The sequence below is a fragment of the Oncorhynchus masou genome, unplaced genomic scaffold, assembly GCF_036934945.1.
Source record: "Oncorhynchus masou masou isolate Uvic2021 unplaced genomic scaffold, UVic_Omas_1.1 unplaced_scaffold_4099, whole genome shotgun sequence".
Classification (NCBI taxonomy): domain Eukaryota; kingdom Metazoa; phylum Chordata; class Actinopteri; order Salmoniformes; family Salmonidae; genus Oncorhynchus; species Oncorhynchus masou.
In genome coordinates this window covers 14124-31746 of record NW_027016849.1, presented here as the reverse complement: position 1 = coordinate 31746, position 17623 = coordinate 14124, and the positions used below count along the sequence as shown (strand labels likewise).

The window sequence follows — 17623 nt, the reverse complement described above, 5'->3', positions numbered from 1 at the left end:
ACGTGAAACCTATACAGCCTGACTGGTGAACACTAACACAGAGACAGGAACAATCACCCACAAACACACAGTGAAACCCAGGCTACCTAAATAGGGTTCCCAATCAGAGACAACGATAATCACCTGACTCTGATTGAGAGCCGCCTCAGGCAGCCAAACCTATGCAACACACACCCCTAATCAGCTACAATCCCAATAACTAAAAACCCCACTAAGAATACAACAAACAATAAACCCATGTCACACCCTGGCCTGACTAACTAATTAACTAAAACACAAAATACTAAGACCAAGGCGTGACAGTCTGCTCTCTCAGTTTAAACCCTCTCAAACTGCAGTGTCTGCTCTCTGTTTAAACCCTCTCAAACTGCAGTGTCTGCTCTCTCAGTTTAAACCCTCTCCTCAAACCGCAGTGTCTGCCCTCTCAGTTTAAACCCTCTCGTCTCAAACCGCAGTGTCTGCTCTCTCAGTTTAAACCCTCTCAAACCTCAGTGTCTGCTCTCTCATTTTAAACCCTTTCCTCTCAAACCACAGTGTCTGCTCTCTCAGTTTAAACCCTCTCAAACCACAGTGTCTGCTCTCTCAGGTTAAACCCTCTCAAACTGCAGTGTCTGCTCTCTCAGTTTAAACCCTCTCAAACTGCAGTGTCTGCTCTCTCAGTTTAAACCCTCTCCTCTCAAACCGCAGTGTCTGCCCTCTCAGTTTAAACCCTCTCGTCTCAAACCGCAGTGTCTGCTCTCTCAGTTTAAACCCTCTCAAACCTCAGTGTCTGCTCTCTCATTTTAAACCCTTTCCTCTCAAACCACAGTGTCTGCTCTCTCAGTTTAAACCCTCTCAAACCGCAGTGTCTGCTCTCTCAGTTTAAACCCTCTCCTCTCAAACTGCAGTGTCTGCTCTCTCAGTTTAAACCCTCTCAAACCGCAGTGTCTGATCTCTCAGTTTAAACCCTCTCGTCTCAAACCGCAGTGTCTGCTCTCTCAGTTTAAACCCTCTCAAACCGCAGTGTCTGATCTCTCAGTTTAAACCCTTGCCTCTCAAACTGTAGTGTCTGCTCTCTCAGTTTAAACCCTCTCCTCTCAAACCGCATTGTCTGATCTCTTAGTTTAAACCCTCTCAAACCGCAGTGTCTGCTCTCTCAGTTTAAACCCTCCCGTCTCAAACCGCAGTGTCTGCTCTCTCAGTTTAAACCCTCTCAAACCGCAGTGTCTGCCCTCTCAGTTTAAACCCTCTCCTCTCAAACCGCAGTGTCTGCTCTCTCAGTTTAAACCCTCTCGTCTCAAACCGCAGTGTCTGCTCTCTCAGTTTAAACCCTCTCAAACCGCAGTGTCTGCTCTCTCAGTTTAAACCCTCTCAAACCACAGTGTCTGCTCTCTCAGTTTAAACCCTCTCAAACTGCAGTGTCTGCTCTCTCAGTTTAAACCCTCTCAAACTGCAGTGTCTGCTCTCTCAGTTTAAACCCTCTCCTCTCAAACCGCAGTGTCTGCTCTCTGTCTCTCCTTCATATTCAGTAATGCAGCCTCTCCATCCGCTAACTAAATGACAAAAAGGAGGTGAACTGAGTGAGAAAGGGGCTGATGGCAGCAGAACTAGGCCATTATTGGTCCTCTGAGACCAGTAGAGTACTCTCTCTCTCTCTCTGCTGTAATATACTGTCTTTCCCCTGTGTATAATATAGAGTACTCTCTCACTCCTGTCTAATACAATGTCAGCATCCCAAATGGCACCCTATTCCCTATATAGTGCACTACTTTTGAAGGTTCTGGTCATAAGTAGTGCACTATGTAGGGAATAGGGTGCCATTTGGGATGCAAACTTGTCTCCCACTCGTCTGTAATAGACTGTAGTAAAGCCCTCTAATTGAGTGACTGGGGGAGGAGGTCTGGTGGGAGGGCCTGATGGGGGGCCTGGTTCAATCAGCGAATGAATGGGGAGGTGACTGGGGAGGGGAGGTGACAGAGGAGGGAGGTGACTGGGGAGGGATGTGACTGGAGGGGAGGTGACTGGGGAGGGGATGTGACTGGGGAGGGAGGTCTGGTGGGGAGGGAGGTGACTGGGGAGGGGAGGTGACTGGGGAGGGAGGTGACTGGGGAGGGGATGTGACTGGAGGGGAGGTGACTGGGGAGGGGATGTGACTGGGGAGGGGGAGGTCTGGTGGGGAGGGGAGGTGACTGGGGAGGGGAGGTGACTGGGGAGGGGGAGGTGACTGGGGAGGGAGGTCTGGTGGGGAGGGGAGGTGACTGGGGAGGGGGAGGTGACTGGGGAGGGGAGGTGACTGGAGGGAGGTCTGGTGGGGAGGGGAGGTGACAGAGGAGGGGAGAAGACTGGGGAGGGGAGGTGACAGAGGAGGGGAGGTGACTGGGGAGGGGAGGTGACTGGAGGGGAGGTCTGGTGGGGAGGGGAGGTGACAGAGGAGGGGAGGTCTGGTGGGGAGGGGAGGTGACTGGGGAGGGAGGTGACTGGGGAGGGGAGGTCTGGTGGGGAGGGAGGTGACTGGGGAGGGGGAGGTGACAGAGGAGGGGAGGTGACTGGGGAGGGGAGGTCTGGTGGGGAGGGGAGGTGACAGAGGAAGGGAGGTGACAGAGGAGGGAGGTGACTGGGGAGGGGAGGTGACTGGGGAGGGAGGTGACTGGAGGGGAGGTCTGGTGGGGAGGGGAGGTGACAGAGGAGGGGAGAAGACTGGGGAGGGGAGGTGACAGAGGAGGGGAGGTGACTGGGGGAGGGGAGGTGACAGAGGAGGGGAGGTCTGGTGGGGAGGGGAGGTGACAGAGGAAGGGAGGTGACTGGGGAGGGAGGTGACTGGGGAGGGGGGTGACTGGGGAGGGGAGGTCTGGTGGGGAGGGGAGGTGACAGAGGAAGGGAGGTGACAGAGGAGGGGGAGGTGACAGAGGAGGGGAGGTGACTGGGGAGGGAGGTGACTGGGGAGGGGAGGTGACTGGAGGGGAGGTCTGGTGGGGAGGGGAGGTGACAGAGGAGGGGGAGAAGACTGGGGAGGGGAGGTGATAGAGGAGGGGAGGTCTGGTGGGGAGGGGAGGTGACAGAGGAGGGGAGAAGACTGGGGGGGGAGGTGACAGAGGAGGGGGAGGTCTGGTGGGGAGGGGAGGTGACAGAGGAGGGGAGAAGACTGGGGAGGGGAGGTGACAGAGGAGGGGAGGTCTGGTGGGGAGGGGAGGTGACAGAGGAAGGGAGGTGACTGGGGAGGGAGGTGACTGGGGAGGGAGGTGACTGGGGAGGGGAGGTGACAGAGGAAGGGAGGTGACAGAGGAGGGGGAGGTGACAGAGGAGGGGAGGTGACTGGGGAGGGGGAGGTGACTGGGGAGGGGAGGTGACTGGAGGGGAGGTCTGGTGGGGAGGGGAGGTGACAGAGGAGGGGAGAAGACTGGGGAGGGGAGGTGATAGAGGAGGGGAGGTCTGGTGGGGAGGGGAGGTGACAGAGGAGGGGAGAAGACTGGGGAGGGGAGGTGACAGAGGAGGGGAGGTCTGGTGGGGAGGGGAGGTGACAGAGGAAGGGAGGTGACTGGGGGAGGGGGAGGTGACTGGGGAGGGGAGGTGACTGGTGGGGAGGTCTGGTGGGGAGGGGAGGTGACAGAGGAAGGGAGGTGACAGAGGAGGGGAGGTGACTGGGGAGGGGAGGTGACAGAGGAGGGGAGGTCTGGTGGGGAGGGGAGGTGACAGAGGAAGGGAGGTGACTGGGGAGGGGAGGTGACTGGGGAGGGGAGGTGACTGGAGGGGAGGTCTGGTGGGGAGGGGAGGTGACAGAGGAGGGGAGAAGACTGGGGAGGGGAGGTGACAGAGGAGGGGAGGTCTGGTGGGGAGGGGAGGTGACAGAGGAAGGGAGGTGACAGAGGAAGGGAGGTGACAGAGGAGGGGAGGTGACTGGGGAGGGGAGGTGACTGGGGAGGGGAGGTGACTGGAGGGGAGGTCTGGTGGGGAGGGGAGGTGACAGAGGAGGGGAGAAGACTGGGGAGGGAGGTGACAGAGGAGGGGAGGTCTGGTGGGGAGGGGAGGTGACAGAGGAGGGAGAAGACTGGGGAGGGGGTGACAGAGGAGGGGAGGTCTGGTGGGGAGGGGAGGTGACAGAGGAGGGGAGGTGACTGGGGAGGGGAGGTGACTGGGGAGGGGAGGTGACTGGAGGGGGAGGTCTGGTGGGGAGGGGAGGTGACAGAGGAGGGGAGGTGACTGGGGAGGGGAGGTGACTGGAGGGGAGGTCTGGTGGGGAGGGGAGGTGACAGAGGAGGGGAGAAGACTGGGGAGGGGAGGTGACAGAGGAGGGGAGGTCTGGTGGGGAGGGGAGATGACAGAGGAGGGGAGAAGACTGGGGAGGGGAGGTGACAGAGGAGGGGAGGTCTGGTGGGGAGGGGAGGTGACAGAGGAGGGGAGGTGACTGGGGAGGGGAGGTGACTGGAGGGGAGGTCTGGTGGGGAGGGGAGGTGACAGAGGAGGGGAGAAGACTGGGGAGGGAGGTGACAGAGGAGGGGAGGTCTGGTGGGGAGGGGAGATGACAGGGGAGGTCTGGTGGGGAGGGTAGGGGAGATGACAGGGGAGGGGAGGTCTGGTGGGGAGGGGAGGTCTGGTGGGGAGGGGAGGTGACTGGGGAGGGCAGGTGACTGGGGAGGGCAGGTGACTGGGGAGGGCAGGTGACTGGGGAGGGCAGGTGACTGGGGAGGGCAGGTGACTGGGGAGGGGAGGTCTGGTGGGGAGGGGAGGTGACAGAGGAGGGGAGGTGACTAGCCGGAAGAAGAGCAAAGGGTGGAAAGGGAGAACTGAATCAGGAGCATAAAGAACATAAAGACCAACAATGAATCAAACCACTATTGCTGTACGTTCAGTGTGACAAGTCTGTGCAGATGGTAGCTAGTGTGTCAGAAGGAAATCCTCCCTTTTGTTTCTGTGCTTTTATATGGCCATACATTTTGATATGATGGTTATTAACTCATTAATCATTCAACGTTTTGGTACTGAATAACGCAAAATGGAATTCAAATTATAATCGAAAACATAATTTTTTTGACCGGTCTGCAGAATTAACTTTCATGTCCTGTAAAACAGTGTGAGTGATACACTGTAAAAGAAATAAGGTTTGGGTCTATTTTCGACTTCATCATTTGTTCTCTGTATGCCGCTGGTAAACTACAGATGTCCTCAGTCCTCCTCCTAGTAATCATCTTGTGTTCCTTACGCGTCCATCCATCTCTCTCTCGGTGTGTCCTCAGTGCGCTGAGGAGAGGTTGTCGTTGTCTGGAGATTGACTGCTGGGATGGTCCTAGTGCAGAGCCTATAGTCTACCATGGTCACACTCTGACCAGCAAGATCCTGTTCAAGGACGTCATCACTACCGTGGAGCAGCATGCCTTTGAGGTAGGACCACACCACAGATAAAGCACTAACAACAGTGTACATCTTTAGGACACTTACTTTGATATGAGTCCCATAGTGTTGTCTAGGAGAGTAACGGAATCAGAACGTTGATTCAGGGTTCTACTGTACTACCTGGTGTGTTGTTTGCGTATTCTAATTCACTGGCTACCATCACCAATAGAGGGTGTTATTCACTGAAGGGGAGATGGGCCTCTTTGATTCTGGTTGCTTGGCAACGGGCTATTCACTGTGAAACGTGTTTATATTTGTAGAACGTGTGTGTGACTCCTTTGGGAATTGAACCCAAAACCCGAGTCACACAGGACCTCCATTGCTGGTATGGGTTATCTTGTGTCTTGCTGGCATGACAGACCCTTGAGAGAGACTTATTCTGTGCCAGGTGTCTCCGTACCCAGTGATCCTGTCCTTGGAGAACCACTGTACCCCGACTCAGCAAGATGTCATGGCCCAGTACCTCACCTCCATCCTGGGGGAAAAACTGCTGGCCACCAGCCTGGACCTCACCAATCAGCCTGGACAACTGCCCAGCCCTAACGTAAACAGTACATTTACATTTGAGGCATTTAGCAGACGCTCTTATCCAGAGCGACTTACAGGAGCGATTAGGTTTAAATACCTTTACATATTTTTCACAATGTCGGCTCTGGGATTTAAACCAGTGACCTTTCAGTTACTGGCTCAACGTTTTTAATCACTAGGTTACCTGCCACCCGCATCAGTGTCAGTATCCCTCAGTATAGCTAGCTAGAACAGCTGACATTTGTTTCCAAGCTTAGTGAAAGTTATAAGTTATAATTATTTTCAAATATTAGTAAATCAACTTAAACATAGAATATACAGCAAGCTTAAACATAGAACATAACCGACCCTACCGCAAGCTACGTCATCTTCACAACTTAAACGTAGAACATAGCGTTTGGATTACATTCATTATTGTGCCTCTCAGTTTGTGTTGTTGAAGCTCCGGCAGAGGAGTTCAATAACGTCCCTTCTCTTTGTGAACTGAAACTTGTTCAGTAAGTGTAGAAGGTGTCGTAAGCTTGTTCCTGAGCCAGCTCACAAGATATATGCCCCTGGTCTGACTGAGGGACTTTTCTCCACTGAGGAAAGAGAAACAGAGTTTATATTTTTTATCTTTATTTAACTAGGCAAGTCAGTTAAGAACAAATTCTTATTTTCAATGACGGCCTAGGAACAGTGGGTTAACTCCCTGAACGACAGATTTGTACCTTGTCAGCTCGGGGGTTTGAACTTGCAACCTTCCGGTTACTAGTCCAACACTCTAACCACTAGGCTACGCTGCCGCCCCATATGACGCGGCTCATTGCAGTTTGCAGGACAGAAGACAGATAAACTTAGTGCTCGATTCAATCAGATCCGCTTTAACCAACAACCACATGGCGGTTGCTTTGGTGATGTCAGAGCTGGAACTGCGTCGGAGCTGTAAAATCTGCAAGTGGCTCCTGGCATTATACCTAATGAGGACATTGATTTCACGGAGTCACGTGAACAGAAATCCCATACAGCCTTGTTCACAAGTTGGAACAGTGGAATGTGAGATGTGATCTACACCTTTGTTAAGACGATAGAAACAATAATGAATTAGGTTAATGATTTAATAACAATGAGCCTAATAATTATTTCTGTATTCTTACACTTTCTCCTTCTGAACGGCTAACGTGAGTGTGGACGGACGTGGCTTCGTGACGGCGATCGATTTGACGGCTCCAGCTCAGTTCCACCTCCGACACCACCGAATAACATCAGCTATGCAGGTGTCTGCTTTTTGCCGGGTTAACGTTTGATCTGATTGAATCTAGGCCTTAGACGAGATCCTCTGGGCTGTCCAATCTCACACTCCATCCGAGGAAATCAATGGATGGGATCGTCTGAAAAGGTCTATCGCATGAACAGAGTTTAAATAGTTCAGTTGGTCCCAAATGGAACCCTGGTCTGCAGTAGAGCACTATATAGGGAATAGAGTGCCATTTGGGATGCATGGGATGCATATTTAGATTTTCCTCATTCCCCTGCCTGCAGATCATCTGTGGAATAGTCTGCCTTCTATTTGAACCCCTGCTGGTGATGACTGTATGATAGGGTAGGAAGGAGACTGGCACAGGCTGCTGCTGGTGATGACTGTATGATAGGGTAGGAAGGAGACTGGCACAGGCTGCTGCTGGTGATGACTGTATGATAGGGTAGGAAGGAGACTGGCACAGGCTGCTGCTGGTGATGACTGTATGATAGGGTAGGAAGGAGACTGGCACAGGCTGCTGCTGGTGATGACTGTATGATAGGGTAGGAAGGAGACTGGCACAGGCTGCTGCTGGTGATGACTGTATGATAGGGTAGGAAGGAGACTGGCACAGGCTGCTGCTGGTGATGACTGTATGATAGGGTAGGAAGGAGACTGGCACAGGCTGCTGCTGGTGATGACTGTATGATAGGGTAGGAATGAGACTGGCACAGGCTGCTGCTGGTGATGACTGTATGATAGGGTAGGAAGGAGACTGGCACAGGCTGCTGCTGGTGATGACTGTATGATAGGGTAGGAATGAGACTGGCACAGGCTGCTGCTGGTGATGACTGTATGATAGGGTAGGAAGGAGACTGGCACAGGCTGCTGCTGGTGATGACTGTCTGATAGGGTAGGAAGGAGACTGGCACAGGCTGCTGCTGGTGATGACTGTATGATAGGGTAGGAAGGAGACTGGCACAGGCTGCTGCTGGTGATGACTGTCTGATAGGGTAGGAAGGAGACTGGCACAGGCTGCTGCTGGTGATGACTGTATGATAGGGTAGGAAGGAGACTGGCACAGGCTGCTGCTGGTGATGACTGTATGATAGGGTAGGAAGGAGACTGGCACAGGCTGCTGCTGGTGATGACTGTATGATAGGGTAGGAAGGAGACTGGCACAGGCTGCTGCTGGTGATGACTGTATGATAGGGTAGGAAGGAGACTGGCACAGGCTGCTGCTGGTGATGACTGTATGATTAGAGGACAGAGGTTTTGCATGTGTGTGTGTGTGCACGTGTGTGTGCGTGTTTGTGTGTTTGTGCGTGCGTGTTTGTGTGTGTTTATGTGTGTGTATATGTTTGTGTGTGTTTGTGCGTGTTTGTGTGGGTGTGTTTATGTGTGTGTTTATGTGTGTGTTTATGTGTGTGTATATGTTTGTGTGTGTTTATGTGTGTGTATATATGTTTGTGTGTGTTTGTGCGTGTGTGTTTGTGCGTGTTTATGTGTGTGTGTGTGTTATGTAGATTTATTTAAACAAGTTATAGAGGGTTATTATACATGACTGTGGGAGAATATGATTTGATGTACATGTCAATCATACATTTTTACGTCTTTTGAGGAATATATAACAATATAATTAAGTGGAATGCACAAGTTTGAATGGGTGTAGAGCTTGATCTTGATTTGAATTGAGTTCTCATCCCCGACTCGGTCACTCAGACGTCATGTGATCATAGATGAGCCGTACTTCTAGTGACAGACAGTCATGTACGGAAAGCCCGTCCGAGCACATGCGGTGTCACAACATACAGTCGTGGCCAAAAGTTTTGAGAATGACACAAATATAATATGACTGCTGCTTCAGTGTCTTTAGATATTTTTGTCAAATGTTACTATGGAATACTGTAGTATGATTACAAGCATTTCATACTGATGGAAGCCCATTCTTGCATAATCAATGCTTGGAGTTTGTCCGAATTTGTGGGTTTTTGTTTGTCCACCCGCCTCTTGAGGATTGACAAGTTCTCAATGGGATTAAGGTCTGGGGAGTTTCCTGGCCATGGACCCAAAATATCGATGTTTTGTTCCCCGAACCACCGATACACAACCCACACTGCTTCTTAACACAGCGCCATCCCACCCGGAAGCCAGCCGCACCAATGTGTCAGAGGAAACACTGTGCACCTGCCAACCTTGGTTAGCGCTCACTGCACCCGGCCCACCACAGGAGTCGCTGGTGTGCAATGAGACAAAGATTTCCCTACCCAGGAGGCCCGAGGTATCAAGTTCTAAGTGAAAGGCATGGGAGGCTATTTACTGGTGGAGAAGATTCCACTATGCCAGTTGTATTGATTTCGGCTTTGGATGCTTAAGGATATAATTTATTTTCAGTTCCGCCCTGCATTGTTTGTATTTGGTTATGGAACCAAGATGGCTTTTGAAAAATACCAAACCACCGTTTCTTAACTCTCAACACATTGCTGCTCATCAAGTGAAACCAGAGTTCTGTGATATTGGCTTGGATATTGACTTTGATTTTTAAAACATATAAGTGATTTAACATCCGGAGCTGTTGGTTCTCATTCTACCATCGCTACGTGTGTGTTGTTGACTGACTGTGTGGGGATATGAACTCAATGATTTACACATAATATTTGACTTAATACCGTTGGTAAGAAAATGGGACAACATTATAAACCCTGTATTGACAAAGACATTCAACAATGGGCGTGGCAGAAAGATTTATCCAGAGTATTAAGTAAAGTTAATAATATATAATAATATATAATATGCAATTTAGCTGATGCTTTTATTCAAAGCGTCTTACAGTCATGTGTGCATACATTTTACAGGCGGCTGGTCCTGGGAATTAAACCCACTATCTTGCTGTTGCTCCTAAAGTTATTTGTTTTTCCTAAAGTTTAATAGACTATAAGTAATTCTACTACTGTCTGGTAGTGATGTGAGGTGCTATTTAAACATTTTTGTGAGATGTTTTCACCCTCCACCCTAGAAACACATCTCTACCTGCCCCATCACACCCTCCCACTAGAAACACATCTCTACCTGCCCCATCACACCCTCCCACTAGAAACACATCTCTACCTGCCCCATCACACCCTCCCACTAGAAACACATCTCTACCTACCCTCCCACTAGAAACACATCTCTACCTGCCCCCCACACCCTCCCACTAGAAACACATCTCTACCTGCCCCCCCCACACCCTCCCACTAGAAACACATCTCTACCTGCCCCCCCACACCCTCCCACTAGAAACACATCTCTACCTGCCCCCCACACCTTCCCACTAGAAACACATCTCTACCTGCCCCCCCACACCCTCCCACTAGAAACACATCTCTACCTATCCCCCCACACCCTCCCACTAGAAACACATGTCTATCCATTCCCCCCACACCACCCCACTAGAAACACATCTCTACCTGCCCCCCACCCCCTCCCACTAGAAACACATCTCTACCTGCCCCCCCACACCCTCCCACTAGAAACACATCTCTACCTGCCCCCACACCCTCCCACTAGAAACACATCTTTACCTGCCCCCCACACCCTCCCACTAGAAACACATCTCTACCTGCCCCCCCACACCCTCCCACTAGAAACACATCTCTACCTGCTCCCCCACTAGAAACACATCTCTACCTGCCCCCCCACACCCTCCCACTAGAAACACATCTCTACCTGCCCCTCCCACTAGAAACACATGTCTATCCGTTCCCCCCACACCCCCCCCACTAGAAACACATCTCTACCTGCCCCCCCACACCCTCCCACTAGAAACACATCTCTACCTGCCCCCCACTAGAAACACATCTCTACCTGCCCCTCCCACTAGAAACACATGTCTATCCGTTCCCCCACACCCCCCACTAGAAACACATTTCTACCTGCCCCCCACACCCTCCACCCAGAAAACAAAATACATCTCCACCTGCCCCCCCCCCCCCACACCCTCCACCCAGAAAACGAAACACATCTCCACCTGCCCCCCCCACACCCTCCCACCATTCTTGTCATACAATGAACGTCCCACACCTTAACATGGTGTTTACTATTTACAATCGGTAGAGAACAAGTCCATTAATTGATGGTCGGCAAAAGAAAGCCACGATAAGGCTACGCATATCAACGCATGCCACTGGACACGGAAACTTAAAACATTTTCTTTGGGAAACGTTTTTCTTGACTGTCTCTTTCCCGCTGAGACAGATCAGATATGTGGATTATGTCTCCGGGTTGACAGGAGCTGAAATATAAAATCCTGATTAAGAACAAAAAGCTCAGTCCTCAGAGTGAGTCAGAGACAGAGGACAGGAAGGAGAGAGACTCAGAGGACAGGAAGGAGAGAGACTCAGAGGACAGGAGGGAGAGAGACTCAGAGGACAGGAGGGAGAGAGACTCAGAGGACAGGAGGGAGAGAGACTCAGAGGACAGGAGGGAGAGAGACTCAGAGGGGGAAGACAGTGAGGAAGAGGATGAAGATGATGATGAGGAGCCTCATCTCAAAACAAAGCACCATTCCAAATTGAACCGGAAGAAAGTAAGTCAGGGTTCTTAATGAGGTATTATACACTGGTATATTAGATTAGAGGACACGGAGAAACTGTACCTGTACATCTCCCTATATACACCAGCACTAAAGCAGGGTCAGTGAGGTTGTCCTGTCCCTAACCTTAATCCTAACCCTAGAGTTTAATTTCCACTCGCCAGCTCAACCCTAGTCACAACCTTAATGCGTTTATTGTTCTCTCTCTCGCAATTTGTCTCTCTCTCTCTCTCGCAATCTCTCTCTCGCTCGCAATCTCTCTCTCTCTCTCTCTCGCAATCTCTCTCTCTCTCTCTCTCGCAATCTCTCTCTCTCTCTCTCTCGCAATCTCTCTCTCTCTCTCTCTCGCAATCTCTCTCTCTCTCTCTCTCTGTTAACCTCCCTCCCCTCTCTCTCTCTCTCTGTCTCTCTCTCTCTCTCTCTCTCTCTCTCTCTCTCTCTCTCTCTCTCTCTCTCTCTCTCTCTCTCTCTCTCTCTCTCTCTCTCTCTCTCTCTCTCTCTCAATTCAATTCAATTCAAGGGGCTTTATTGGCATGGGAAACATGTGTTAACATTGCCAAAGCAAGTAAGGTATATAATATATAAAGTGAAATAAACAATAAATCTCTCTCTCTCTCTCAAAGAGGAAGAAGGCAGCAGTAGTTGCTGAGTCTCTATCTAACCTGGTGATCTACACCAAGTCAGTGAAGTTCCACAGCTTCAGCCATGCCAGAGAACACCAGCAGTACTATGAGAATACCTCTCTGGGGGAGAAGAAGGCTCACAAGCTGGTCAAGACCTCAGGTTCTGTACCTTGGAAGACTTACCAAATTAGTGTTTCAAACTGCACCTGGGGGAGAGGGGGGGGAACCACATTTGCAAGTATCTAGCAATGTATCAAGTGTTGAACACAGGCAGCAGTAAAAACAGGAGTTTGAGGTGTCTCATATACATACTGTTAGTGAAAAGGGGAAAAAAGACGGTTGAGAATTGGAATGAAACGAGTCTATTGAGATTTGAATGAAAAAAGACGGTTGAGAATTGGAATGAAACGAGTCTATTGAGATTTGAATGAAAAGAGACTGTTGAGATTCGAATTCAAAGCACAATCAGTAAGCAGGTCATTGAGCTACGGAGATAGAGTGGAGGGGAATGACGCAGTGACAGAGGAGTTGTGATGGATTTCACTCAACAGCCATTATCAGCCTCTTGTTGCTATAATGGCTCCTTGATGTGGCATTTTTTTATAATGCACAAAGCCTATGTATAATGCTGCAAGGACACCCTGTCCCTGAACGAGAAATACCAATTTAATCAGCAGTTTGTGACAAATGCTTTATCCTTCTTCTTCACCGAATCTGATAAGGTCACATGATGACCGTAACTTCTAGTCATGTGATGCTAATGAAGTGACCATGTACTTTCCTAGTCTCCTCGTGTCGTTTTAGTTCACATAGCAGTCCCATCGTATCCAGAGAAATTTACAAAAAAAACTCCACATGTTCTCATCTCTCAGCTCCAGATTTCGTCCAGCACAACATGGTGTTCATCACCAGGATCTACCCAGCAGCCTCTAGAACCCTGTCCTCCAACTACAACCCTCAGGGGTTCTGGAATGTGGGCTCACAAATGGGTAGGTGGACCGAAAACGTTTTGAATGAGCTCCATGTTCACACCAAAACTTCCCGGAATGTAAATTTAGAATGTAATGGTCTTTGGACCGCTTGGTGTGATCATTCGTTCTTGCTGTGTTTAAATGTGAGAGCTTGAGTGTCAATACGATCTTCAATTCATTCATTATGAAAAATAAACTTGACTTTACATTTGAGAATAGTCACACAAAAAAAAAACTTTGCAAAAATAAAAATGTATTTATGGCACAGACATTAACTTCGTACTTTGTTTCTTTGGTAAGACTGAGATTGATGACAACATCAGTTGAATTGATTGAAGGCAGAAGGAGATGAATCACCTTTGTTTCTTTGGTAAGACTGAGATTGATGACAACATCAGTTGAATTGATTGAAGGCAGAAGGAGATGAATCACCTTTGTTTCTTTGGTAAAAGACTGAGATTGATGACAACATCAGTTGAATTGATTGAAGGCAGAAGGAGATGAATCACCTTTGTTTCTTTGGTAAAAGACTGAGATTGATGACAACATCAGTTGAATTGATTGAAGGCAGAAGGAGATGAATCACCTTTGTTTCTTTGGTAAAACTGAGATTGATGACAACATCAGTTGAATTGATTGAAGGCAGAAGGAGATGAATCACCTTTGTTTCTTTGGTAAGACTGAGATTGATGACAACATCAGTTGAATTGATTGAAGGCAGAAGGAGATGAATCACCTTTGTTTCTTTGGTAAAAGACTGAGATTGATGACAACATCAGTTGAATTGATTGAAGGCAGAAGGAGATGAATCACCTTTGTTTCTTTGGTAAGACTGAGATTGATGACAACATCAGTTGAATTGATTGAAGGCAGAATGAGATGAATCACCTTTGTCATTCTATTTGACATGAAACAAAACACAACTTTTCAATAAACAAATCAAACTATATTCAAAGACCCCTGGCTGTGCTTGGTAATGTTGAACTGTAAGGAAATACATTGAATGTTTAGATTTGTGTCTTGTCGTCCAATCCCAGTCTAATCTAGGTTGACGGAGGGCTGGAGAATGTAATCTGTCTGGTCTTGTCTGTGCCCGTGTGGCAATGCTGACATTGTATCATCTGGACTCTTCTTACAGTGGCTCTGAACTTCCAGTCGTTGGGCCTGCCCATGGACCTGAACAACGGGCGTTTCCAGGACAATGGTGGCTGTGGTTACGTCCTCAAACCCCTCTTCCTCAGAACCAATCAGTGGGGCTTTAATCCAAACAGTTACCGTCACAACCTGAAGCCAGCACACCTACTGCTGAAGGTACTAGAACTGTGTGATGCAAGGATGTGGGTGTGTGAGTGGGGAGGGGAGGAATGTGGGGGAGGGGAGGGAGTGTTGTGGGGAGGGGGTGTGTGGGGAGGGGGTGTGTGTGGGTGGGGGTGTGTGCGGAGGGTGTGTTTTGTGGGAGGGGGTGTGTGGGGAGGGGGTGTGTGGGGAGGGGGTGTGTGGGGAGGGGGTGTTGTGTGGGAGGGGAGGAATGTGGGGGAGGGGAGGGAGTGTTGTGTGGGAGGGTGGGTGTGAGGGGAGTGGGTGTCCATTCTATCTGGAACATTTATCTCTACCTTTACCTCTAACTTACTGCGTCTATACCTCTAATTTACTGCTTCTCTACCTCTAACTTACTGCCTCTCTACTTCTAACCTACTGCCTCTCTACCTCTAACCTACTGCGTCTCTACCTCTAACTTACTTCCTCTCTACCTCTAACTTACTTCCTCTCTACCTCTAACCTACTGCGTCTCTACCTCTAACCTACTGCGTCTCTACCTCTATAACTTTTTGGGGTTACGTTACCACATCCACTTCCACAGCAACATAGATAGACTTAAAAACACATTATCTCTGGGAAGTCAAAGACCAGTTTCAGTTTGTTAGTCATCACGCTCTGGCCGCCCGGTCGACATTAGCAGACTCAAGGAGAAAACTCTACAGACTCCAATCAAACGCTGTCCTTTTTTGGTACTGTACATGTAAACAAGCTGGTAGACCTTACAGTGAAATGCTGAATACAACAGGTGTAGTAGACCTTACAGTGAAATGCTGAATACAACAGGTGTAGTAGACCTTACAGTGAAATGCTGAATACAACAGGTGTAGTAGACCTTACAGTGAAATGCTGAATACAACAGGTGTAGTAGACCTTACAGTGAAATGCTGAATACAACAGGTGTAGGTAGACCTTACAGTGACATGCTGAATACAACAGGTGTAGGTAGACCTTACAGTGAAATGCTGAATACAACAGGTGTAGGTAGACCTTACAGTGAAATGCTGAATACAACAGGTGTAGGTAGACCTTACAGTGAAATGCTGAATACAACAGGTGTAGGTAGACCTTACAGTGACATGCTTACTTACAGGCTCTAACCAATAGTGGGAAAAGGTATTAGGTGAACAATGGATGAGTAAAGAAATAAAAACAACAGTAAAAAGACAGTGAAAATAACAGTAGTGAGGCTTTATACAGTAGAGAGGCTATATACAGTAGAGAGGCTCTATACAGTAGAGAGGTTATATACAGTAGAGGCTATATACAGTAGAGAGGCTATATACAGTAGAGAGGCTATATACAGTAGAGAGGCTATATACAGTAGAGAGGCTATATACAGTAGAGAGGCTTTATACAGTAGAGAGGCTATATACAGTAGAGAGGCTATATACAGTAGAGAGGCTTTACACAGTAGAGAGGCTATATACAGTAGAGAGGCTATATACAGTAGAGAGGCTATATACAGTAGAGAGGCTATATACAGTAGCGAGGCTATATAAAGTAGAGAGGCTATATACAGTAGAGAGGCTATATACAGTAGAGAGGCTATATACAGTAGCGAGGCTACATACAGTAGAGAGGCTATATACAGTAGAGAGGCTATTTACAGTAGAGAGGCTATATACAGTAGCGAGGCTATATAAAGTAGAGAGGCTATATACAGTAGAGGCTATATACAGTAGAGAGGCTATATACAGTAGCGAGGCTATATACAGTAGCGAGGCTACATACAGTAGAGAGGCTACATACAGTAGAGAGGCTATATACAGTAGAGAGGCTATATACAGTAGAGAGGCTATATACAGTAGCGAGGCTATATACAGTAGAGAGGCTACATACAGTAGAAAGGCTATATACAGTAGAGAGGCTATATACAGTAGCGAGGCTATATACAGTAGAGAGGCTACATACAGTAGAGAGGCTATATACAGTAGAGAGGCTATATACAGTAGCGAGGCTATATACAGTAGAGGGGCTATATACAGTAGAGGGGCTGTATACAGTAGAGAGGCTATATACAGTAGAGAGGCTATATACAGTAGAGAGGCTATATACAGTAGAGAGGCTATATACAGTAGAGAGGGATATATACAGTAGCGAGGCTATATACAGTAGAGGGGCTATATACAGTAGAGGGGCTGTATACAGTAGAGAGGCTATATACAGTAGAGAGGCTATATACAGTAGAGAGGCTATATACAGTAGAGAGGCTATATACAGTAGCGAGGCTATATACAGTAGAGGGGCTATATACAGTAGAGGGGCTGTATACAGTAGAGAGGCTATATACAGTAGAGAGGCTATATACAGTAGAGGGGCTATATACAGTAGAGGGGCTGTATACAGTAGAGAGGCTATATACAGTAGAGAGGGATATATACAGTAGCGAGGCTATATACAGTAGAGGGGCTGTATACAGTAGTGAAGCTACATACAGACACCGGTTAGTCAGGCCAATTGAGGTAGTATGTACATGAATGCATATATGATAAACAGAGAGTAGTAAACAGAGAGTAGCAGCAGCGTAAAAGTGGGGTTTGGGGGGGCACACAATGCAAATCGTCTGGTTAGCCATTTCATTACCTGTTCAGGAGTCTTTTGGCTTGGGTGTAAAAACTGTTGAGAAGCCTTTTTGTCCTAGACTTGGCACTCCGATACCGCTTGCCATGCGGTAGTAGAGAGAACAGTCTATGACTGGGGTGGCTGGGGTCTTTGACAATTTTTAGGGCCTTCCTCTGACACCGCCTGGTGTAAAGGTCCTGGATAGCAGGCAGCTTAGCCCCAGTGATATACTGGGCCGTACGCACTACTCTCTGTAGTGCCTTGCGGTCGGAGGCCGAGCGATTGCTGTACCAGGCAGTGATGCAACCAGTCAGGATGCTCTCGATGGTGCAGCTATATAACCTTTTGAGGATCTGAGGTCCCATGCCAAATCTGTTTAGTTTCCTGAGGGTGAATAGGCTTTGTAGTGCCCTCTTCACGACTGTCTTGGTGTGTTTGGACCGTTCTAGTTTGTTGGTGA

General features: G+C 48.7%; 1 protein-coding gene and 1 pseudogene across 1 annotated transcript; one reads left to right on the top strand and one right to left on the bottom strand.

Annotated features, from left to right (window-relative positions):
• Nucleotides 1–5210: 5210 nt before the first annotated feature.
• Nucleotides 5211–15154, top strand: LOC135539256 (1-phosphatidylinositol 4,5-bisphosphate phosphodiesterase delta-4-like; the record flags this gene model as incomplete). Its single annotated transcript, XM_064965083.1, has 6 exons — nt 5211–5355; nt 5756–5911; nt 12311–12470; nt 13183–13299; nt 14420–14592; nt 15143–15154. Coding segments are annotated over 6 exons (763 nt in total), but the record flags the coding sequence as incomplete, so codon positions are not given.
• Nucleotides 15155–15167: 13 nt separating this feature from the next.
• LOC135539257 (1-phosphatidylinositol 4,5-bisphosphate phosphodiesterase zeta-1-like) overlaps nt 15168–17623 on the bottom strand; it is a 12333-nt pseudogene continuing 9877 nt past the window's right edge.